The sequence below is a fragment of the Apiospora phragmitis genome, assembly GCF_038363925.1.
Source record: "Apiospora phragmitis strain CBS 135458 chromosome Unknown utg000002l:1.0-5516284.0:1.0-5523493.0, whole genome shotgun sequence".
Classification (NCBI taxonomy): domain Eukaryota; kingdom Fungi; phylum Ascomycota; class Sordariomycetes; order Amphisphaeriales; family Apiosporaceae; genus Apiospora; species Apiospora phragmitis.
The window spans coordinates 3038590-3061330 of NW_027117400.1; the positions used below are offsets into that span (position 1 = coordinate 3038590).

Here is a 22741-nt window from a genome sequence, read left to right on the forward strand (position 1 = left end):
CGGTTCGCAGTTATGGAGGAGTGAGACAAGGTACCTAGATAAGGACTTAATCGACAAGAGTGAGATGAGCTTGACAAAATCTCAATTAGATTCGCAGTGAACAGTTATCGCAGGCTGGGAATCTAATGTTGATTCCAGACTTTGTTGGACTCCACAAGAGGACAGAAGAGGTATGTAATCAGTAGCAACGATGGACACTTGCAGAAATCAGCTGATGGAAGCCTTCTACAGCGTGCCCGGCACCTATTACTCAAATTCTCTCCCTATTACTCACATTCAGCTTGGACGTTCTGGGGGGCAGCCACTTCAGTACAGCAGCTGTGTTGTCCTCCAAGTCTTGCAGCCTCCCCAGTCCCCAGGGCCTGCAGCATCAACCATACCTACCTACCTCCTACTTAGGTATACTCGGTATAGGTACCTCCAACTCCCGACCTCGAGTCCAACAAAAAAGGCAAAGTACATGATGATCTGTCACTATACCTGGTCTTTCACCAAGCCTCATTCATGATCGTGAGCCCCGCATGGTTTGTCCATTTTAAGCCGCGACTTCACCACTGCGTACAGGCCCCCCCTTAACCATCCCCAACTTCGAAGGATCCCGACGAGCAGCGAGCTACCTCATTCAGTGTAAAATCCTTTCGCGAAGGCAGTGCAGTATGTACAAATAAATGCCGGCGTTCGCGTTCCATTCGCTGCTTGCGCTTCCAGATGCATATGTGTTGTAATTGATGTACATATATGTTACAGCCTGCTTCTAGGGCAGCTACCAGCGCGGCTGTTCATGGGGTGCCATTGGCTCCTGCCGCTTCAGCCCCTAGATTATTGTCTTACTCGAGACAGGTCGCTAACGGGTTGCTACTCTGGTTGGCCAGCATCGCACAGTGCTACACTGTAGGTAACCATTGTTCCCCTCTCGTGAGGCTTAAGTCAGCTTTTCGGGGTCTAATCAGATCCCATGAACATGACACAACACAAACTAGCAGTCATCAGGCTTTTCTTTCGAGATCATTGAGAATCGCATTTGTACTGAAACACACTTGTTAGGTACTTTACATGAAGTACTCCCACAGACACATGTACCGTGTTGCTCTCCCTTGTGCGCGCCAAGTCTGACACTCCCATCAGACGACCACGCCATATTATTGTGGTGATTCTCTATTTTTCGTTGTAAGGCAGCAACGGTCGAGGCGGCATGAGAAGCTGCTTGATCCTACCATGCCAGCCTTGAATCTCGTGGGGAGGGTAAGAGCGCATATGCGGGGTTTCATTCTCACTCGCCCACCCTCTCTGCAACGCCTTCCTTCCAACCCAAGCGCCAAGCCCAGTGAGAAAGGTCAATGGGATGGTAACTTGAAGCCATCTTACCATTGCCGTCTCAGAGAACGAGCCACCCGGGCTGTCGGCGCCCTGGTACTTGATGATGTCCGTACTGAAAAATGTCTGTCACAGTTAGCGGGCGTCCTAACTGTGCTAGAATGTCAACTTACCGAAACGAAAGTGGCAGGCAGATAGATGAGCGTAACAATTGTTATGATAAGCATCATGGTCTGCTCTCGCTCCATCCTGTGGCTGACCTTCTCCATGCGGATGGCTGACTGACTTTGTAGATGCTGAATGACCTAGGAAATTTGGCTCGTCAGTTGGTTGCCTACTTTGGCGGCTTTCTAACATAACTTACCAATTCCCTTCGATCCGAAACACTTTTTACTAAGGCTTGAGTCCGCTTCACCTCCATGGCGAATTGGATATTTATAGCTTTGACTTGAGCTGCAAACGATGCAACTGCACCGGCGCAGTCTCCTTGAACGGTGAAGTTCTTGTCCTTGGCAACACCCTCATAGAACTCCAGCAAGGCCGATATTACATCGATATTGCCCTCGAGTGCCGCAATAGCTTGGCCCGCTGCCTCCTCCCATATCTGGAGTTCTTGGATGTCTTGAGCCGTGTACTTTTTCAAGACGTTGACGTAGGCAGCTCGGCCCCATACTGCCGACTGGCTCTGAGGAACAAATAAGCATCAGCGGTATGTGGATGCGAAAGGATCCTGGATGGACTTACTTCTCGATCGACAGATCTTTCGAGCCAGGCAATGTACCCCCTCCAATCCTCCCTGGCCCAGAGGCAATACATGAGGTGAGCAAATAGAGTAGAGCGAAAAGATTCTTCTGGCGTTCCAAATGAGCCGCACTCAGACGGAGCTTTATCACCCATTAGATCTTTAAATCGTCTTTGCAGCTCAAGATCCATCCCGCCCTTCACGACCAACCAGAAACTGTTTCCCCCAACCACGTCAAACTGGTGGTGAATAACAGCCTGACGGATGGACCATTCGTCAAAAGTGAAGTCGGTTGGATGCGAAGTTTTCAGCTTCACGCATTTGAGGTTGTAACAGAGCTGGTACTGCTTGCCGCTTCGGCCGAGCTCTTGGACTGCTCTGCCGTCCAGCGGCTTGGTCGCAATTGGCTGTGCGCTGAACCCGCTGAAGTTCAGGTCGTTGGGCTGGCTCTGCTCTCCAAACAACGAGATGAAATCCACGATACTTGGCATTACTTGATGATAAGTCATGAGTTCGCCGAACATCTCGGACGTGAGGAGGAGTGGAGCCCGCGAGTTGACAGCAAAGAGGTTCCTAGTCAGGGGTTTCAGTGTCATGATCGATGCCGGTTATAGGTAAGCCTTACACGAAACGGCATTTCGGATCTTTCTTTTTCGCCTGTATCCTGCTCGGGCTGCTACTTGTATGCCTTTGTATCCCGAGAAATTCTGTCAGTTCGGACAGATGGTGCGCATTGCACTTATCGACAGCTGGGATGGTGAGTATTGGCCAATATAACGTCTTGGGGGCTTGCTTTTGTTTTACCTCGACCATCAGCCGGGAAGAAATCTCTGATCACCACTTCCCATTGTGACTTATCCGATTCGAATAGCGTTGGTTTTATCGCATCGAACTTATCCCTAGCGCATTCAGAGCATATGGAAGGCTATCGATGGTGGATGAAATGGCATTCCGTGGGAACGTATGCGCTTCACGCAGCGGAGCTTGCAACCGTTCTGGCAGCTTGATATGGGCCATGCTTTCGAGATAGTGCCGACCGGTCAATTGGGAACTTGGATGTAGCTTCAGTCCAATACTCTACCGAAGATGAGAGGGAGGAGGGGAATATGTAGCATAAATCAAGCGCTGATTGACATAGGCCACAGTACTTCTGTATTGCTCAATGATGCCTTGCTGGAAGCCCAAATTCATGCGCCTCCGTCATTTGCTACACATAAGTCTCGTGTTCGAAAACCATTGAGCCACTTGTTTACATAAGTAATAAGACGTGTTTAGAAATTGAGGATTTCGTTACACCGCGATGATTCAGTACCCATTGTGATAACCGCCACCACGCGACACGACGCCGAATGTACAATCGATATCCAAGGAAATCTGCCTAGCTGCCTTGAACAGCCCATTTAGAGGGACCTGCAGACCCAATGGTATGCAGTGTGGCACAGTGCGCACATCGCTGACCAGTCGCTGACCCTTTCAGCCCGAAACGCCTCCCATCCCATGCTTCCTGCATCCTAGCAACATATGATCAGAAAATCCGGCCTAATCTGGCGAAGGCGACCGCGGGATGTTTTTCGTCTTGGTAAGCTCTTTGATGGCTCGCCAGTCATCCTGTTGCCCCCTCCATTAGCAAAAGTGCAATTTTCCCTCACCACAGGAAATGGTTGATTACTCACGTCGGTTAAATCTTCAGGGGTTTCGAACTGCCAATGATCTTTCTTTCGGCTCGGCTCCTGAGAGTAGTCCTCGTCCGGCCACTTTTTCAGCAGGAAGTCGTCGCGGAGGGTTTCCCAAGTAAGACTATTGTATACCGACACAATCTGAGGGTATCGCTTCGGTTGCTGGGCCTCGCGCTCGGCCTGCACCGCCTGTGATTGGAACGAGGGAGTGCGTCTCCCTCTGCCGATGACCCTGAAAGAGTCTCTCCATGTCGGCCTCTTGCCTAGGGTTGCGAAGGGGTTGTTACGGTCGTTAGGCTGTCTGGGGGAGGCGCCTGCGCCTGCGCGGGTGTTTGTGACGCAGAATCCGTACGTGACGCCATTTCTCACTCTATGTTTCCTGTGGGGCGCCGTAGGGACTGTAGATAGATAGGGTGTATGTTGCTCCTGGTTACCAAGAAAAGCCGGCTCAGCTGCCCTTAGAAGAGGCTTAGGATCTGTCGGCCGCCGCGGGGGGCGAGTCGCACTTTTATGATATTATGGCCACCATGGTCGCATGTGTAGATACCTAGCTTCGAGTTCTGCATTGGTCCGCTTAGTGCTGCCTGCAATGGTTGCCTCACCTTGTTGCCTCCCTATATGCTGCAGGTGAACTGGCGTGGGACTCACCGGCAGCCGGGCACAGCCTGAATTGGGGGCGTGGCTTGGGGAATCAGCCTCACGGTCTGCCCCTTGCAATATGGAACACCTTACAGGAAAGATTCAGCTCTTTGAGACTTAACTTGCAACTCTTGGGTTGATTACCCGACCTGGAATTGGAATTTGCGCCATATCCGAAATAAGGCATGCAAATGTCACGATGATGAGAGTTTTGCAACCGAACAACCCCTTTTCTCATTCCTCCCAGCGTAGACAGTCAACAAAACAGTCAAAACGGTGTACTTTGGGTCACTACATTATCTCGCTCGGGGGGTTAGGTAAAGACACCAAAGTTGGCTTCTCAGAGAAGAGCCGCAGAATTCAACACCAAGACTACTCGCTCAATCATGCTCGCTCACAGTTGCCCATCAAGGTGCCTGTCAAACTGCAAAAAGCCAATGTCTGGCTTAGTATTGACAGATCAGAGTCGGAGAGATCACATATTCAATCATAATCATCAAAACACGATCTTGGTATATGCTATATTCAATGTCCTCCCAACAAGTAGATATGCCCATGAAGTTGCGAAGCAGTTGGACCCCCTTGAGGGGAATCAGATCTAAACTTAAATGCATGAAAAGAAAACAAGACAACATCAATACTGAACTACTCAGAATGCCATCTACTAGTCCATCACCCAGCCCGCTGAAGACCCCCGAGCTCCTTCAGTCCATCCTCTTGTGCGTCGACGAGCAGACCCTCCTCGTGTCCGCCCAGCGCGTGAGCCGGCGCTGGCGCGACGCCATCGCGACCTCGCCGCGCCTCCAGAAAACGCTCTTCCTGCAGCCCGACGAGTCCGCCGCCGCCGTCCGCGACGCCCGGCCCAACCCGTTCCTGTCCAGGGCCTTCCCCTTCTTCTTCGACGACCTCCTGACGGCCCGCCGCCCCGGCGAGCGCGGCGTCGTCTGGGCCAAGTCGGACGTCGTGACCGCACAGGCGCCGGTCCTGGATCAGCCCCGCAGCACGAACCCCATCATCTACCAGCTCCCGCAGTGGCCGCGCCTCTGGACCAAGCGGCACGCCTTTGGGCACCCCACCGCCAGCTGGCGCCGCATGCTAGTCCACCAGCCGCCCGTCGCCGTCGCCGACGTCCTGCTGCCCATGCAGGGTGGGATGCCGCTCCATTGGCTGCAGCTCGAGGCGGCCGGCCAGGCGCTGCGGATGCAGGACCTGCTGCTGTCCGTCTTCCGACAGTTCCGGGTGAGCTACGATGGCCAGGACGTCACCAGCTCCGAGCTCGACGATCGTGATGGTGAGGGTGGGGAGCCGCCCAACACGGCCGGGTTCAGAGTGGTATGGCACTTGCAAGAGCCCGCGTACGCGAAGCGGCGGCGTGCGGTGGAGGAGGCGCTTGGCGGAGGCGACGAGAACCACTCGACGTCGCGAATCGCATATCACCCCATCCTCGTCATTCACGACGTGGACGTGGGGAGTGTGGCTCCGCTGGATCGGCACTTCAAGCAGCTGAAGGAGATCCTGTTTCCATTATGACAAAGATAGTGGCGAGGATTACATGGTACATTTGGCACATCTACAATACTTGTGGGCCTGTGTGCTCGCATAATCTTAGTTCACGGTGGCAGATAAAGAGGTGGAATAACTAACGACTGCACAGTTGCCAATGGGGTGGGTAGCTGGCAACGGGATAGCTGGCGACGTAATAGATTTTGGTGGATCAACTGAGTAGCGATGGGCAGGCTGGTAGTTAGGAGGTAGGTACATGTTAGTAACAGCTGCGGCACTTCTAGAACCCTGTGTTGGAACATATTATGGCTCAAAGGAATGACTGAATATCACTCAATCCGACATATCTCTATCATAGTACTGGCCCCATCTTTGGCTTTCCTCCTCGCGATATTCCTGGGGGCGTCAATGGCCGCATTACACTAGGCCATGATCACTTTCTTTCTGCTTGGCCGGTTGAACCAGGTTCAAGCCTACACTTGTTCCGAGGCTGACTCTGGCTCTCCGACTGTGAAGTTCGCCCAACACAGCGTCCATTCCACCGCAAACCTCTCCTCGCGAATGTCGGGATCGCCAGGCCAAAGCTCTTCAGCCTGTTTGATCTTTCTCAGCGCTTTCCGGAAGCGTTGGCTCAATCGGCAAACTCTGGCCTTTTGCCGTAACATGTCCGCCTTCTGCTCAGTGCTGGGTCTCCAGTCTGCGGTTAGGAAGGCTCCCCTCCAGAACGCCCCCCTCCTCAGCGCATGGCCAAGGCCTTCAAGGGCCGAGTCTGCGAGATTTCTGACAAGTTTAGGGTCGTCCAAATTAGACTCCATGATGCAAATGACATTCGCCCACAGCTTGCGGTTGAGTTCGAAAAACAGTTCTCCCACTCGGTTGAACCACGGTCTGGTAGCCTGTGCCAAGCAGCGACCATATGTGGCATCTGGATGTCCAAGGATATCAATCTTCTTGCATGCTCCGGCCCAAGCCTCGCAGCTCTTATCCAAGAGCTTCTGTCGGAGGTACTCGTGCCCAAGTTGCTCATAGTGGAGTAGGTCCTCCAGAATTACTTCTTTGTTGGTCTCCGGCTTCACCTGGACCTGCGTCATGATCTGTGTTGCCAGACAAAACTTCACGTGGCCCTTAATATAGACATGCTGGAATCCGCGGAGCTTAGCGAATGGGCTTAGGAGCGCCTCCTGTTGATCAATGGTTGGATAAGAATTATCCATGCTCTTGACAGGGTTATGGAGGGTAATTGAATGCATGGTATAGTCTCCGAAGTTATCGGACAAGATAGTGGCAGTTTCCAAGCAGAGGCAAAGCACGTGAAGATCGCGGTGGAGGATGATGAGTTCGTGTCGATGAATGACCTTTTGAGGGGGGTTGGTTTGTGAGAGCTTGTAGCTCATGATGAATCCCTTGAAGGCGCCGATGGCAGAACGGCGTTGAACGATCATGGGTAAGGGTAAGTAATTTGAGGCGAACCCGGCCATGAGAGCACGCAAACTCGGCCCTTCAAGACGGATACTGACTCGAACAAACCGGTTGGTCTTGTAGAAGACCTCCCTAGCCTCATCGCCAATCTGTCGATTTGCACGTAGTATTGCCAGATGTAGGCTTTTTCCACCGCCAGGACTCGTGGCATAGGCATAGGGGTAGGTGAATGTGGCCTGGAGATGTCGGGGGCCGCATAAGAGGAGAGAATAGATCTCGTTGCGGATCTCTCGAGGGAGATCGAGGAATCCGACAGGAGACGCCTCCATGATCATGAACTTAAAGAGGGATCATTTATGGTCGTGAAATTCGCCGAAGAAGGAACTTTTGTGTGGTCTGGGAAAGTGAATTGACTCCAGGATTGGTTATGATGGGATAAAGAGCAACGGAACAAGTGGTGGTAAATTGGAAGTAGCTGAAAGCCACAGTACATTTCAAATAAAATCACTTGGTGCAACGAATTTGTGGTTGTTGCTAGGTAGGTAGGTGAAGAACAGAGCTACAATCAGAGGTATGTAGCCTAGGCTTCTTCACATAACGATCACCTTGAGTAATACATTTCAGTTACGTGATTCAGAAGCCTTAGGGCTTTTTTTAGAGCATGAACAGCGACTGCTACGCTGGGGGAAATTGGGAATATCAATTTTGACACTCACAGTATCAGCCTTGCAATGCAGTTATCGGCAGATATGCCGTATCCAAACGTCCACTCTCTCAGTTATGATGCTTTGGCGGATCCGAATCGCCAGATTCAATTTGACCTTCATTAACCCGTGAAGCGATACACATACAATCGATGATTCTTACCGAATTTACGGAATGCTGCGATACTTCAACTCTAAGCAAGCAGTGGTCGCCGTTCCGTGTCACTGGGAGTCTGGGGGTCAATGCCCTCCCGAAATCTGGGTATCTCGATGTGAGTCTCGACAGCCACGCATACCAGGTAGTATCTATCAGAGCGCCAGTGCTTACCTCGTGTATCCAACAAATGACAATAGCCAGAAAGAACCCAGGTACGTCAAGGTCCATTCTAGAAAGCCAGCAGGTTTATACCGACCCGAGTACATCAGAACAACAAACGACAAACCGACCGCGACTTGACAAGCCATCAAGCACGTATTGACGAGACACCTGTCGTACGATGTTAGCCTGGCTGATCTCTTCACTGTGCGTGGTTTCGACGGGGTCGTTCCGGGGCATGTACGAACCACCTCCGCAATCCGGCAAACTTGGCAGGGCCCCAAGTCTGGTCCCACCAGACCGCGGCCGTCAGCACGGCGCTCAACCCGAGCCCGCCAAAGGTGCCCATGAGCAAGTACTGGTGGCGCACGTGGGCATCGACGGTATCGAAGACGCTCAGGAAGAACAGCGACACCGCGGCAGCGAGGCCCGCGACCAGCGCGCAGGCGCTCGTGTTCTGGCGCCAGGCGACGTCGTCGACGAGGCCGTAGAAGGCGCGCGCGTAGCGCACGTGGTGCACGGCGAACATGGTGCCCGCGAAGCTCAGCCCGGCCACGGTGCAGCCGGCGACGAAGACGGGCTTGAAGGTGAAAGCCGCGATGTCGCTGATGAAGGGCACGTCCGGGTTCACCTGGCCCGGGTAGCGCGGCTGGCCCAGGGCGAGCCAGCGCGCCAGCAGGATGCTAATGGTGCTGAACCACGAGAGCCCCGCCGCGAGCGGGAAGAGCCACAGGTAGCGCGTGGGCGAGACATGCTTGAGGGCGCGCGGCCAGAGGAAGACGGCCATTGCTGCTGATCCAAGAGAGGCCGTCACCAGATTACCTCTGGTGTAATTGGCAAAGTGCCACAAGGAGAGTTGTTACATACTGAGAAGGAGTTGTCGCGCGAGGCCTGAGGGAATCTTGTGCGTCATTTGGCATGGGGTTCTCCGGCGGCCAGTGGGTCCGTCGGAGCGATACGACCATTCGATGGTTGCCGCCGGAGGTCATCTGCTTTGGGTATAGATGGAGATGATCACTCGATAACGTACCAAGATACGATTGTATCTGGACAGCTAAAGGTTTCACATTCGTGATTACTTAATGAGTAGTTGTCGGATTTAGATATATGCTGACGCTGAAGGTCATTAAGCTTTGAAGTTTGTCTTAGCGGTAGACTCTCTTCTTATTGGTGGTAGGATAGACCCTGTAGGTATCGTCATTTACACAGTGCTTTACTATTCACCAAGCGGCAAGATATATGATCTTCCTCAAGGATTGCATTTTAATAGATATCATGACGAAAATTTGACCGTTTCCTTTTCCTCACCAAGAAGGATGCTCGCATGCGCATACCGGGTCGAGTCAAGCGCCGGATAGGGGTCCTCTCGGAGGTGGACTATGCTGGCCAGACGGCAGAGCGAGATTACCCATACGCTACCAAGCATGAGATAGATCGTTTTGTCAATACCTATGTTTTTGACTCAAGTTAAACTCGTAATGCCGGTGCTGGATGCATTTAGGAGACTTCTATCGCCCTTGCGACAGTCAGTAAAGTATACCACGAGAAGCATCACTGAGAGGTCATCGCAGCCCCCAACATGCTGGATATATAATCTGGTATAGAAACGCAAGGCCACAAAGACCCAGAATTCGATATGTTTGAGGACTTGTTAGATACAGCTTCAACCTATGTAAATTTGGAGATATATTTGCTTACAATAAGAGCGATTGTAACACCTAGAATTACCCACTGTCTATTCCAAAGGGGAGGGGTCTCAGCCGAGTTATCATAAGATGCAACAAGGTTAGGAAATGCTGCGTTGTCTGCCATGTCAAAGTTGTTACTTTACCAATATTTGATTTCATCATGATCAATTGGTTCAGTCTCCATCATTGCGTGCTGGGCTATTTCAAGTGATCATGTGGCGTAGATTCCGAGATCCCAGGATTCCAAGATTCCTACAGCCCCTATTAACCACAGTATCTGATCCAAAGGACTAAGCGGTCCCATATCCGGCCATCTAGTTGCTCCGGTCTCTCCAGGTCCCTCGCTCATATTATCAAAACGACATTCTTCCGGGACAAGGGAGTAAGCTTTTGTTTCGGTCGGCAAGTGCCCTATCTAGGTGTTTGGAGCATTGACTGTTTGATGCTGTATTAAATCATCGAGCCCCTTGAAAGTGCTGGCTAAGACATAGTGCATAGCCATACTCGAAGAACCTGCATGGTGCTTTTTTTGCTGTGATGCTCACTAGTAGCAACGTGGTAAATAATACTATAGGGAATTTGCGGTTTGGTGGTTATTCTCTCTTTTCTATACTCTTACCCAGTAATATCGGCATCCCAAGCATTGGGCAACTTACATATTTCGTGATAGAAGCATGTATAGCAAACTTCACCACATGGGATTGGATTTTTAATATCTCATTTTCCAACCTATTGTCCTTCCTTCTGACCCAGAGTGCATCCGGTCTATTGCTTGACTGCCAACATCCAGACGTATATTGAGTAACATGTCACACAAAAGACCGTTCCTGCGGTCATCCAGATGCAGAAACTCGCCAAACTGGGTGAGCGCACAAAGAAATGGTGACACCACACTTTCGGGCAAAGTGGTAGCTGTGCAACGTATCATATCTCTTCAGAGAACTGCAAGATCGGATGATCGATCCTGCGTACCATGTACCCTGGAATACAGAGCGTCGTGGACAACTTGTACCAAGTATTCGAGCTAGCCAACACCGTCAAGATCTCCATGTTACCTTGATACCCCCATATAGACATAGTCTCACGAGCGGTAAACGTCCGTGGAACCAATGAATGACAAGCTTCGCTTGCCATCGCCAGATATCTGGCTAGCTCTCACAGGACACGATGGTTTCGCGTGACGGGCTTACGGAATTGTACTTGTGTGACCGTAATTATCGCCTAGGGACGTCGGCAGCTTCTTTTCAACTCTGATGTGACAATCCTATCTTAGTTGGCGTCCAGGACTCTTCTACAGGACTGCCGAAATGATAAGCTTCGTATAGTAAGACATAGGAAACAGAGGATTCGTACAAGACATCATAGAGGATTGAACTCAGCTTCTGATCCAGGACATGCTTGAGCCCGTTACCAGAGACAAGTTGTCTATTGGCGATTTCAATACCATAAACAAGATTGGCAATATTCTTCCATTGACACTCATATATTATGGAACATATGCACCCAATCACTCGTATAAGTATGATAACATGATCTGGGCCAAAGTTGTGTGACTCAGAATCGCAAAGTCTTTCCAGAAGGGGCTCTGAGCCGCTGCCCTGAGGAGGTACAAAAGTGGTTTGCTTCTGTTAACCTATTGTCGATGTACCACGAGTTCTCGGGAGTTCATGTGTTTTCACTCGCGCAAGCTGTAGCCAGCCTTAGCGGCTCTTTGTGTATCATGGCGGCGCCTTCGAACATGTGTTGATTGCTCAGCAATAACCTCGTATACATGGAAATGAGTTACTTCTCTGTTTGCTCGGCAGTCTTCCTATCCCGATGCCGACCCTACGTGACAGACTACAGGTTTAGCAGAGACTCTTTCATATCAATTCGGGACTAGAGCGACCGACAGTAGAAAGTCGAAATTAATTCTCTTTTTCTTTTGCCAGAAGGAACTGGGTATTAGTAAGTATGTGAGAACAGGACCAAGTATATGACCTCCCTTGGCCCCTTGTGACTTCGGGGTACTTCAATCGAGTGTTGCTCGGAACCTCCATGATCCTCCAGCAAGGATGGCAATGAACCAACCTACCAATGTCTCCTCTGTTGGCAGTGAGCATACAAGCTGCCAACTCACCGAGAAGAGTTATGTTGCTGGGACCGCCGTGCCCCCCTCGACCACGGACAACAGCGGCCTTCCAAACCCCTTGTGCCAACGAGCAGTCACACTGGTAGCCCTTTCGATTGAGGAGAAGTTGCGACCAAGAGAGGAGGAGAAGCTACCTCTTTACAAGGACAGTAGAAGAAGATTGGTCTTCGTCGGTATCCTAATAGCTTGGTTCTTCGTAAGTACCCGTTTTCGTAGTTTACTCTGGACTTTCATGCTTACTTCTGGTCGCATTCTAGAAAGGATTTGACGACTCCGTGATAAGTATGAAATCAACTCCCGACAAAGCGTGTGAGTGATACGCACCATCTGACTCAGGGGCTTCGATATAGCAACCATTGTCCCCGCTCTCAGTCGCCAATTCGATGCGCTCGATCTCATCGCCTGGTTCAGTGCCGCCTACTTCTTCCCTCAGGCATGCCTGGCGATAGGATTTGGGCGTCTCGCGGCAGTAGCCAATATACGTATGCTTGTGGTTATTGACGGCATGTTTCTCATCGGTAAGACTCCACTGGACCAGGCATTTTTGGCTTTCGAATAACTGATGAAGCTTCGTTATTCTTCTCCGCGATCTAGTCGGCTCCATACTGTGCATTATAGCCAACTCGGCTGCCGTATTCATCCTAGGCCGTGCCATCACCGGCCTCGGCATCGCGCTGGGTTTCCCACTTTGCGCTACGATCCTCATATCCATCACCTCACCGGACGAGAGACTGTTGTACATGGCTGGCTGCGTCGGCGTGGATGCCATGAGCCTTGCCTTCGGGTCGCTCCTAGGCGGATTCTTCGAGACCAATATCGACTACCGTTGGGTCTTTGCTCTGACCATTTTCGGCGCCGTCATGTCGATGGTCTTCATATACCCCTTTCAGCAACCAGCTCGCCCAAGCGACCACTTGTCCGCCTGGCAGCACTTCTGCCGCTTCGACTTTCTGGGATTCGGTCTTTTCCTCGTCTGCAGTGTCTGCGTCTTGCTTGCTTTGCAGATGGCTACGCAGAATGGACGATGGAACTCAACCCCCGTTATCGTGCTGTTCGCGGTGGCTACGGTGGCGTTGCCGATATTCATACTCCAGCAGCGTACACATCCCCATCCTGACAATAGGCTCTTGCCTCGCGGGATATTCAGCAGAGATATGTCTCTCCTCCTAGGATTCGGGTTCTTCACGATGTTTGCCATGTATGGCGTGTATTATTATCTCTCAACTTACTTCCAGGTGCGTGACTCACATTCCTACTTCACCCATACTCGCCGGAATACTAACCGAGATGCCATAAGTCTGTCCATGGGCTCTCTTCATTCGACACGGGCGTCTGTCTGTTGGCGTTCTTCATCACATCCGGGGTTGCAAGCCTCGCGACGGGCGTCAGCACCGAGTTCGTGACTTATGCGAACACCATCATTCTGACAGGAGTCACGCTGGCCCTGGTTGGGAGTGCAGTGCTGACCACGCTGGACCAGAACACGTCACGCTTGAAGGCGTCTCTCCTGACGATGATCTCGGGGTTCGGGTTCGGGACAGCCCAGACGCTGGCCGTGGTCTTCTCCCAAAGCTGGGTGGCAGAACATCTCCAACCCCTGACTGTCTCCATCGCGCTGATGATGCAGCTGCTCGGCGGGACACTGGGACTCGTTCTCGGGGGCTCGTTGCTGAACATGCGCGTACGTGCTGGACTGCAGCATCTGCGAGGCTCACTGAGCGAGGCCCAGATGACGGACATTGCACAGGGGTCCCTACCACCGGAGGTCTTGGAGACTTTGCCTGCGCCAGTGACGGTGGAAGTATATACCATCATGGCTCAGGCTGTGCAGAATATCTTCTACACGGCCACAGGGGCGGTGGCAGTCGCTCTCTTTCTCGCAGTCTGCATGAGATGGCACAGGATCAAGACCAACGCTTAGAGGAGTTCAGAAAGTCGTGGGCAAGTGTTGGTTGTCTATCTTGACTGTCAATATCGACTGTAAACAATAAGACTTCTGGTTATAATAGCAGCCTAGCCGTTTCTACTGGTACACACTTGACGTTCCGTCGCAAATTGGGAGTCGCTGATTCTGGAGACCAAGTTCATATCTTATTAAGTGATCCATTAGTGTGTAATTATAGTAGGAGCATGAACATGTTACACGTATCTATATATAGGTACCTATGTATATTTCCTTTCTTAGCGAAATAGCTGGTAAGTACTCTAATTAATCTATTTCTAGGATATAAAGGAATTTATGTTTCATCTAATGTGTGTAAAATGCACTTTTCTACGACTGGACTAAGACGGAAGATTGAGTTTTTTTCCTTAACAACTCTGGTCTAACTGAACTCCCGTTATTCTTTATTTTTGTCTAATTGAATCTACTCCGTCCTCAACTCTTACCCAACCGAGATCTCTTCCTCATCCATCTCTATTAGATATCCAGAGGCCATGGGTAATAGCGGCATGCTGCTAAAGGGCTCGCCTTAGCTTCACCCGGAATTCACCGGACGAATTGACAACCTTTCGGAGGACCTTGTTTGCAACCAAGTTCAATCTTCGTGCGCGAGCACTGGGAGCAGCAAGAGATTGCATTCAACCGCCGCGAATCACCGAACGAGGTGAAGCATTCTTGGCCGCCATGTGCCACAGTCTCAAGATATTGGAAGTTGGGGAAAGAGAGGATGGCAGCAGAACATGTTGAATATGGAGGTGAGGATTAGCATATACGAGGTGATGCGCAGATAGGACTCCAGATGAGGATGAACACTAGGGCTGCTTCTGGTCAGTGTCATGTAGTAAGTTCGGTGGTATCACTGGAAAAGGCACAAGTGCTGCCAGAGGTGCTATCCAATAGGAGGATACATCCATAGTCATTTGAGGAGGCAGGCTAGGGTCCATAAGCCCAAATGACACAAGGATTTCCTAGTGGTGCAGTGGGATGTTTGGCAGAGTACTGGGCTCAAAGTAGGCTACTGGAGCTGCGTTGAGTGCTGGTAATAAACTGGCAACCGGTGATCCTTTCGGGCCTCTGTTCGAAACTCCCCTGTAACATTACTTTTCTTTTTCTTTTTTCCCCTTCTCTTTTATTCAGCAACGAATACGGTCGTTTTCTTTTTGTGCCTTTCCTTTTGGCGTCCAGACTCATAAACGTGAGCAAACGAATCCTAAAACATTGCCTCTCTCACTATGAAATTAGGGAAATACACACGTGAACTCACCGTGTACAAAACGTGAGCCCATAGCCAGGAGCAAAATCAAGCTTGATACTTCTTAATAGGATAATGCTTTTCCAGCCTAGAATTCGTAAAAGAGTAGGCCTCTCCTTCTAAGGACCATCTTTGCGCTTGCAGCTGTTTTGTACATGTATGACGGGCAGTACGATCTCCATGGTGTCCGACCCGAGTTTTGTCGTGTTCCCTGTAAAAAGGCAGACATTGATAACGCTTTCATTCATGTCAAGACACTGGTGTCAAGTAATCTCGAAGCCAGAAGATTTTGCTACGTCGTTGTACAGGGGTCAATAGTAATTACATACCTAAGCGGTGTTAATGTAAAGCTGAGATCGTACTTTTCATTGCTCCATATAGATCTTCAACCTTTTACGGTAGCTGCTGCAGCTTTATCTGGATCACTCTGTGGTTGCTGTTTGTGTTATTATATACATAGGGCAGCCATGAGTTTGCAACTGAATCCAGACCGAGATGGTCACTACACGCGCCCTGGGTTCAGTAGACTGTTGTGTCAAATGCTTGCTGGGCCAAGCATCTGGGCCATCAGATAAAGACCAACAGCCCGTGGCTATGCAGCTATCAGATTGTGCCTATAGGCCTGAAGTACTGCGTGTAAGTCAGTCCTTGCGCATGGCAACCAGTCATTTCTACTGGCTACTGTATAGGGTCGAACTACTAACACACATTGATCCTATGCACTTAGTGGAAAAGACGTATATCGATGCGATAGTTCGTACCAAGTTACAAGAATTGAGACATGCCCGGATGGGTGTGATACGAGAAGCCCACCAGGACGTGGGTGTTGTGGGAAGCATATTGCTTCTAATCGTCCAAGTCTGGGATGAAGGGATGGGGTGCCATTCAACACTCCGAGGAAGCCCGACGTTGCGGCAGGGCTGTATTTCGGAAGCAGGGGGTAGGGGGAAGGGGAAAGGGGAAGCACAGGATGACAACGTCAAGGACCTTACACTATCGGCCGAACGGCGGCTAGCCTTCGATTGATACCGAGTGCCATAGCAATATGGCACATATATATAGATAGATCATATGTTTGCATCGAACCTCTGAGACTATGATCCTCCTTCCCTTCAGAACAACCTGTTTCGGTGATCCTCACCACTACTAGGAATTTGTAACGCCACTGACATCGCAAGTTTGAGAACACGCATAGTTTTGGGCTGGGCCAGAGAGACCAGCGAATAAAAAAATCGGAATGCTGTTTTGTAGTCTAAATTGGCACGTTACATGCATTGCAACTAATAAGAAAAGGGGTCGTGAAGTTGAAAGAACGCTTAGGTAAGCAGCCCAACCTCTTGATAAGATAAGAGACCGTCTACCGCTCCAACGCCAAGCTTCGTCATTGCGGGAGCCGCATCAATCAATCAGTACATCCCACCTTGTCTCTCGATCTTAACTTGCCACCTAAAACGCCCAGGCTGCCAACAGTAACGATTTGGGGTGTCCTTAAGCCACGACATCGCGGAACAAACCTGCGATGCAACTGCGACAACCAGGAGAACTTCACTGACGAGTTGCCACCATCCCAAAGGCCCGAAACCCAACAACAGCGACCATGAACCGCCTCTTCGGCAGCGGCGCCAAAGCGCCCAAGGTCTCGCTCCAGAACGTCATTGACAGCCACGACAACCGGGCCGGCAAGATCGACGTGCGGATCGCCGAGATCAACAACGAGCTGGCCAAATACAACGAGAAGCTGTCGAAGCTGCGCGAGGGCCCAGGCAAGCAGGCGATCAAGCGGCGCGCGCTGGACCTGCTCAAGAAGCGGCGCGGGCTGGAGCAGGCGCGCGACCAGCAGACGAGCCAAAGCTGGAACCTCGAGCAGACGCAGATGATGCAGGACAACATGAAGGGCGTCATGGCCACCGTCGACGCGCTCAAGACGACCAACAAGGAGCTCAAGAAGCAGTACGGCAAGGTCGACCTCGACAAGATCGAGCGCCTCCAGGACGAGATGGCCGACCTCATGGACGTCGGCAACGAGATTCAGGAGTCCCTCAGCCGCGGCTACGACGTCCCCGACGACGTCGACGAGGCCGAGCTCGACGCCGAGCTCGAGATGCTCGGCGCCGAGATGGAGGCCGAGGGCGGCCTGGGCGTCGACGCCGGCGGCGTCCCCGACTTCCTAGGACGAGGTCCCCGAGTTCATCGACGAGCCGCCCGAGGTCGCCGGCAAGGTCCAGGAGGCTGCGCGGTGACCTGGCCAGAAGAAGATGGCGGGAGGAGCAGCGATATGATGAAGCTCCTCGGCGGGTCAGGCCATTTGACCAGTTTGGCGATGGCGGTTCTTGAATTATGCTGCGTTTTGGCGTTTGGAGGATGGGAGGGAGGCCCTGATCGTTTTTGTTCCCATCAGAAGTCGCATCTGCTTCGGATAATAACAAAAGCGCTTTCATTCACGTGTGGTTTGCAATCATTTGGAGCGGGAACATGCTCAAAAGCATGCAGAAGTACTTCAGGGGAAAGGGGGGCTGGCGATAAGTTCGCATACCAAAGCAATCCATTTATTACTGCTCTACTTCCATGTACGTCACCTAGAGAGGACCGTGGTGATATCGCGGTGTTTGCAGTGAAAAGAGTAAAAGCCAAATCGAAGTGTCATTGAGTTCATTCCAGTCGTAGCGAGTCTAGCATACTAATTATTTTATCAATACAAATTCATGCGCTTGTGAAAACCAAGGCTCGTTCCACCTCCATAATGCTTCTCACCTCCATAATACAGCTGCCCATGCACAGCAATGCCGGCGTAGTCCTAGCCAGGCACATCGCTGTATACTAATACAAATCTGTCATGGTGTAAACACATAGCCCACAACTATCCCACTGGACAAAGTTACTCTACTGGACCAAAGAAGCGGCACGCCTCTTCAAGCTCAGGGTCTCCGTTGTAGAAGTCCCAGCCCACGATGGTTGACGTTTGGCTGCAGCAAATGATTCGGCGAGCATCGAATTGCAGCTTGAAGACCCGCGGATTCTGGTCTGCTGGGGTAATATGCGGGTGATGTTGTGCTGGTGCAGGTGCCGGTGCAGCCGCGGACAACGCAGCAGCTACGGTCATTACTGGCTGAGTGGACGAGGTTCCTGCGGTAGCCTGCTGTTGTGCCTGTGCCTGCGCCTGCTGCAAAGCCGTCGCATGTTGAGGTGTCCCGCTGGCCACAGTGGGCGGTCCGGCAGAAGTTGAGCTAGTGGTAGCCATGCTTGATGAGCTACTCGGTACTGTCGAACCTGGGGCAGCTACAGCAGATCGACTGCCCGATGCTTGGTTTCTCGAACGACTGCGGCCTTGCAGCATGGCGCTCAGGCGTGAGGACGAACTTTGCTGCGTGGTGGGTGGCGGGACTGCGGTGGACGAGGAAGCTGCACTGGGAGGTGCTGCCGAGCTGGGCGGACCTGAACCGCCGAGGGTGTGTTGCGCTGTGGGTGTTATGGATCGCGCAGAGCTCGATGACGATGATTGTGCGGACTGTTGCGCAGTCATAGACATCGATTGATCAGCTGCGGATTCCCGTATACGATTTTGAGCAACTTGAGCCCGTACCAGCGCTGTTGCGACAACCTGCCTAAGCTGCGACCTGTTTGCAGGATTGGGTTCGCGATCTATAGCTGTCTGCATGTGACTGTGGTATGTCAAAATGGTTGGGAAGTTGAGAAGAGCACTCTGAAGCGCGACAGGGCCTTGAGGAACAGTCAGATCGATCATCCGAGTATAGGACGTGTTAGTCTGAGCGGTCAGAGTGGCGTGGATAGGATGTTCGACGTGTATAGCGTTTGGTGTCTGTTGTATGGTCGGAGGTGCACTGGCAGGAGGTAGCGGTCTTGCTGGTGTAGCTCTCATAACCATAGGCTGAGGTCCGCCCGATGAAAGCGATGGCGCGCGGGTGGCTGCCGATTGTCGCAATGCAGCAGCGGCTGCATCCTCTTGACGGAGAGTATGGGCACTCCTCCAGACGCCTTCCTTATCTCTACGCCAGATGATGATGGTTTGGTCGTAGGACCCCGATACAATCCTTCCGTAGGGACCGCCGCCGCCACCAGGAGGCAACTTCGCACCATAAGCGGTAATGTCTTCTGGCCTACGGCTGCCAGCATTCAGGGACTTGCCCCGAGCGTTGTGTGTATCGCCTAACCGGCCAGACTCGACCGCTCTGAAATACTCCTGGTCAATCTCCCGGGCAGTTTGACGGTCTTCTTCAGCGCTGTACGGGAGATCTGCGAAGCCCGCCTGGACAGTACGCACGAGATTGGTGTGGGCGCGAAGGCTCGCTACCTCTAAGCCCGTCTCCCGGTCGAAAACCTTGACTTCGTTATCACTGCTACCGCTTACGATGCGCCGGCCGTCGTATTGGACACATGCGATGCCTTTATTATGGCCAAGGAACGTCCGACGACAGGTCTGCTGAGGCCAATCCCAAACCTTGATATGCCTATCACCGCTTGCCGACACAATTTCGTTGCCGCATATTTGCACAGCATTCACAGCTGCACCATGCCCTTCTAAGCAACCGATTTGTGTGTAAGGTGGCTTGATAGGTAGCAGGCTCAAGGCAAAATCCTCATGGTCCGGATGGCGAATGTTTATCGGTACAGGGCTAACACCGTTAATGTGGCCGTAACCCACGTCGCCTGCACGTAGCGGGGTTCGGTTGAAGATCTTGATGGTCTTATCCTTGGAGCAGGTAACAAGAATCCGCTTATCGAACTTGACGTTCAATACAGACTCAGTATGCGCCTTCCTCAGCCACTGGATCGGTTGACCCGTAGAGAATTTCCAAAGAATAACGTTCGAATCACTGCTGCCCGACACGATCAAATCATCCTCAGGATCAGACTCAAACTGTAAGCACAGCACTGAGCCAACGTGACCTCGGAGGGGTTGTCGCACGAGACGACGTGTTTGCATGTTCCATATGCGAATAGTCTGATCCCGGCTCCCGCTTACAAGATATTCCGAGTTGAACTGCAGACTATATACGCACTCGCCGTGACCTTCTTCGGGGTGGTTTGGGTGAGGGAACTGGAAATTTGTGAACTTTCCTGTCTCCCAGTTGTACTCCAGCCGCCGCCTCATAGCATATAACCATTGCCAGTTGATTTTGTAGCGCATGTCTCTAGCATCGTACGTCCAAAGTGACGAGGTCGGTAGCGATGGCAAAGACAGCGAGGTCACTGGCGCTGGCGCCTGTTGCGTCCCATCATCGTTAGCTCTTGCCTTACCCTTGCCCTTGATATCAGCACGACTATCCGGGGTCGTTGTACCGGCCGACTCGGGCATAGGGCTGGGCGACTCCATCATTAAATGGCCTAGATGTTGCGCGACACTGGCTGTACTCTTCGAAGATGAAGTGCTGCCGTTGACAGCCGGGCCGCCAAACAAGCTTGTACCGGCCATCTCCGTGTCGTCGGCGTCCATCCTATCGTTGTCGATATCCATAGCATCGCTCTGGGCGATGTCCTGAGGTGTCGGGTCCGAAATGGCCCGTTTCTTATGCGCATGGCCATACTCAGAAGACCGCAGCCGCTGCGGGTGTATTATGCCGGTGTTCGACAGGCCTGCATTCATTCGCTCCTCGGCCGCGTCGATCTCTGCGGGCAGCGCGCGCCATCCTTCCAGTAGAAAAGCTTCTCCCATAATTTGCGATCCGCGGCCAGCTCGTACCAGCCTCGACAACTGCGCGCGACGTGAATGACGGAAACGGGGTCGAGGTAACCAAAGATCTTCAGGCAGATTTCCGTAGGGAGGTATTCGACAAAGTCTATGTAGAGACGGGGGTTCAACTGCTTCAGGACGATGTCTGCGATGACCGTGGTCGGTAAGTCGCCGAGAATAGCCATGGCTAATTGGGTTTTGTGAGCTACGGAAAGCGACGACAGTCGAGGAGCCAGCCACGAACTAAGCTCGGTCGGTGATTGTAGGCCGCGTGGTAGAGCGAAGGCGTTGTTGTCGGCAGAAAGTGGGTGTTCGCTATAACCCTCGTCGGGCTCCGTGGCTGAAGGGAAGGGTTCCATACCTACTGTTGTTGTTGTTGGGATATCGAAAGCGTATGGGTGGAGCGGAGGGTAGGTAAGATCAAATGCGAGGGCACGTATCAGCCGCGCGCGCCGGCGAGTCCGCGGGCAGGCGGGTTTAGGTTTGAGGCTGGCAGACGGTATTAGCCGTCGGTTCCAGTTGTTGGCTGGCTGCTGGCTTTCGGATGTCTTGTCTTGACAAAGGATGTATGTAGGTGGACTGTGGGGTTGGTGATGGCGCAATGACACTGGATGGGAAAGGGTAGAGACGGGAATGGTGCTAGGCCCGACAGGCGGCAGCGAATTTAGAGTAAACAGTCTAGAAGGTGGCAGATTGAATTGAACTCGGACGGAATAGTCCGACAGGACAACAATGGACGACAATTGCTTATTGTTTGTACAACCGGAGTAAATCGGTTGGTGCAACCCAAAACAATCGGGATTTCCAGTGAGTATTATACGGCTGAGGTAGCCAGCCACTCTGATGTGTTTCCCGTCATGCAACTGTATAGGAGAGCTGGTGTTGAATGATAACGGTGCAGACGGAGGTGGAGGCGCGTGGAGGTTCACTGGCGGAGCAGGTACGTGTACCGCAGGCTTATTAGGTACCGATGCATGCATCCATCAATACGTAGGTCTGGCTGGCTATTGAAGGTTCTTACAAAAAAGCCGGCAGTAAGCACGTACTCATCAGTCTACATGAGCTGAGGAGAAATCATACCGGTCGACTATCAACGACCAAAAAAAAACTATACTGTCATTTCAGAAACAGGTTTTATTCCGCATGTAGTGAGAATAGACTCATGCAATGTGGAGAGAAGTATTGTAGCCGCATCACGTCCTGAAAGAGGCAAGGCAGAAAACAGGGAAGGGATGACGGGCCTCCTTGCTGCCCACGGTCCAGACCCCAGACACCCGACACCTGGGTACGAAAGCTGTTCTGGTGGAAGCACGTAATCTCATGGTTGTTACATGTTTTGGAACCCAGACGAGTAAGAATGTACCCGTTAGTTGGAGGGGTGGATGTGTGGGGGACGCACACAGGAGAGCGACTTCGCAGCCAGTTCCTGGGGAGAACGAAGTTGGCTATCCCCATTCTTGGCGATCCCGGGTGACTTGGCCCAACCTGGAGTCATCTTTTCCCGTCATGGGCTCCCTCAATGTTACCAGAAAACATGAGTGAGGTTACTTTATCCACGCCATGAACCCACTTGAAAGATCGCCCTTATTACGATGCACGAAGCCAACATCCATGGATTTATTCGCCCCTGCCAACTCTCGATTTGGAGAAGATCCAGGAACGTTTGTTGCTATCTATTCGCTTCACAAAATACTGGAAAACTGGCAGTAGTAATTGTTACGATTGC

At 51.8% G+C, this 22741-nt stretch overlaps 8 protein-coding genes across 8 annotated transcripts; 3 read left to right on the top strand and 5 right to left on the bottom strand.

Moving 5' to 3' along the window:
* Positions 1-1155: 1155 nt before the first annotated feature.
* On the bottom strand, positions 1156-2652 carry PG994_001742 (uncharacterized protein; the record flags this gene model as incomplete). Its single annotated transcript, XM_066853151.1, has 4 exons — positions 1156-1440; positions 1488-1619; positions 1679-1999; positions 2059-2652. The coding sequence occupies 4 exons, from the start codon at positions 2650-2652 to the stop codon at positions 1156-1158; spliced, it is 1332 nt and encodes a 443-aa protein (XP_066721292.1).
* A 943-nt stretch (positions 2653-3595) lies between these two features.
* Positions 3596-4094, bottom strand: PG994_001743 (uncharacterized protein; the record flags this gene model as incomplete). Its single annotated transcript, XM_066853152.1, has 3 exons — positions 3596-3664; positions 3730-4052; positions 4085-4094. The coding sequence occupies 3 exons, from the start codon at positions 4092-4094 to the stop codon at positions 3596-3598; spliced, it is 402 nt and encodes a 133-aa protein (XP_066721293.1).
* A 931-nt stretch (positions 4095-5025) lies between these two features.
* PG994_001744 (uncharacterized protein) lies at positions 5026-5901 on the top strand (the record flags this gene model as incomplete). Its single annotated transcript, XM_066853153.1, has 1 exon — positions 5026-5901. One exon carries the CDS (start codon positions 5026-5028, stop codon positions 5899-5901), a length of 876 nt encoding a protein of 291 aa, XP_066721294.1.
* A 446-nt stretch (positions 5902-6347) lies between these two features.
* Positions 6348-7622, bottom strand: PG994_001745 (uncharacterized protein; the record flags this gene model as incomplete). Its single annotated transcript, XM_066853154.1, has 1 exon — positions 6348-7622. The coding sequence occupies one exon, from the start codon at positions 7620-7622 to the stop codon at positions 6348-6350; it is 1275 nt and encodes a 424-aa protein (XP_066721295.1).
* A 569-nt stretch (positions 7623-8191) lies between these two features.
* On the bottom strand, positions 8192-9100 carry PG994_001746 (uncharacterized protein; the record flags this gene model as incomplete). The annotated part of the gene is made up of 3 exons (XM_066853155.1): positions 8192-8255; positions 8326-8484; positions 8565-9100. The coding sequence occupies 3 exons, from the start codon at positions 9098-9100 to the stop codon at positions 8192-8194; spliced, it is 759 nt and encodes a 252-aa protein (XP_066721296.1).
* A 2955-nt stretch (positions 9101-12055) lies between these two features.
* Positions 12056-14053, top strand: PG994_001747 (uncharacterized protein; the record flags this gene model as incomplete). Its single annotated transcript, XM_066853156.1, has 5 exons — positions 12056-12328; positions 12390-12441; positions 12483-12650; positions 12727-13367; positions 13430-14053. The coding sequence occupies 5 exons, from the start codon at positions 12056-12058 to the stop codon at positions 14051-14053; spliced, it is 1758 nt and encodes a 585-aa protein (XP_066721297.1).
* A 2870-nt stretch (positions 14054-16923) lies between these two features.
* Positions 16924-17746, top strand: PG994_001748 (uncharacterized protein; the record flags this gene model as incomplete). Its single annotated transcript, XM_066853157.1, has 2 exons — positions 16924-17621; positions 17728-17746. 2 exons carry the CDS (start codon positions 16924-16926, stop codon positions 17744-17746), a joined length of 717 nt encoding a protein of 238 aa, XP_066721298.1.
* Positions 17747-18201: 455 nt separating this feature from the next.
* PG994_001749 (WD domain-containing protein) lies at positions 18202-21374 on the bottom strand (the record flags this gene model as incomplete). The annotated part of the gene is made up of 2 exons (XM_066853158.1): positions 18202-20987; positions 21038-21374. The coding sequence occupies 2 exons, from the start codon at positions 21372-21374 to the stop codon at positions 18202-18204; spliced, it is 3123 nt and encodes a 1040-aa protein (XP_066721299.1).
* Positions 21375-22741: the final 1367 nt, after the last annotated feature.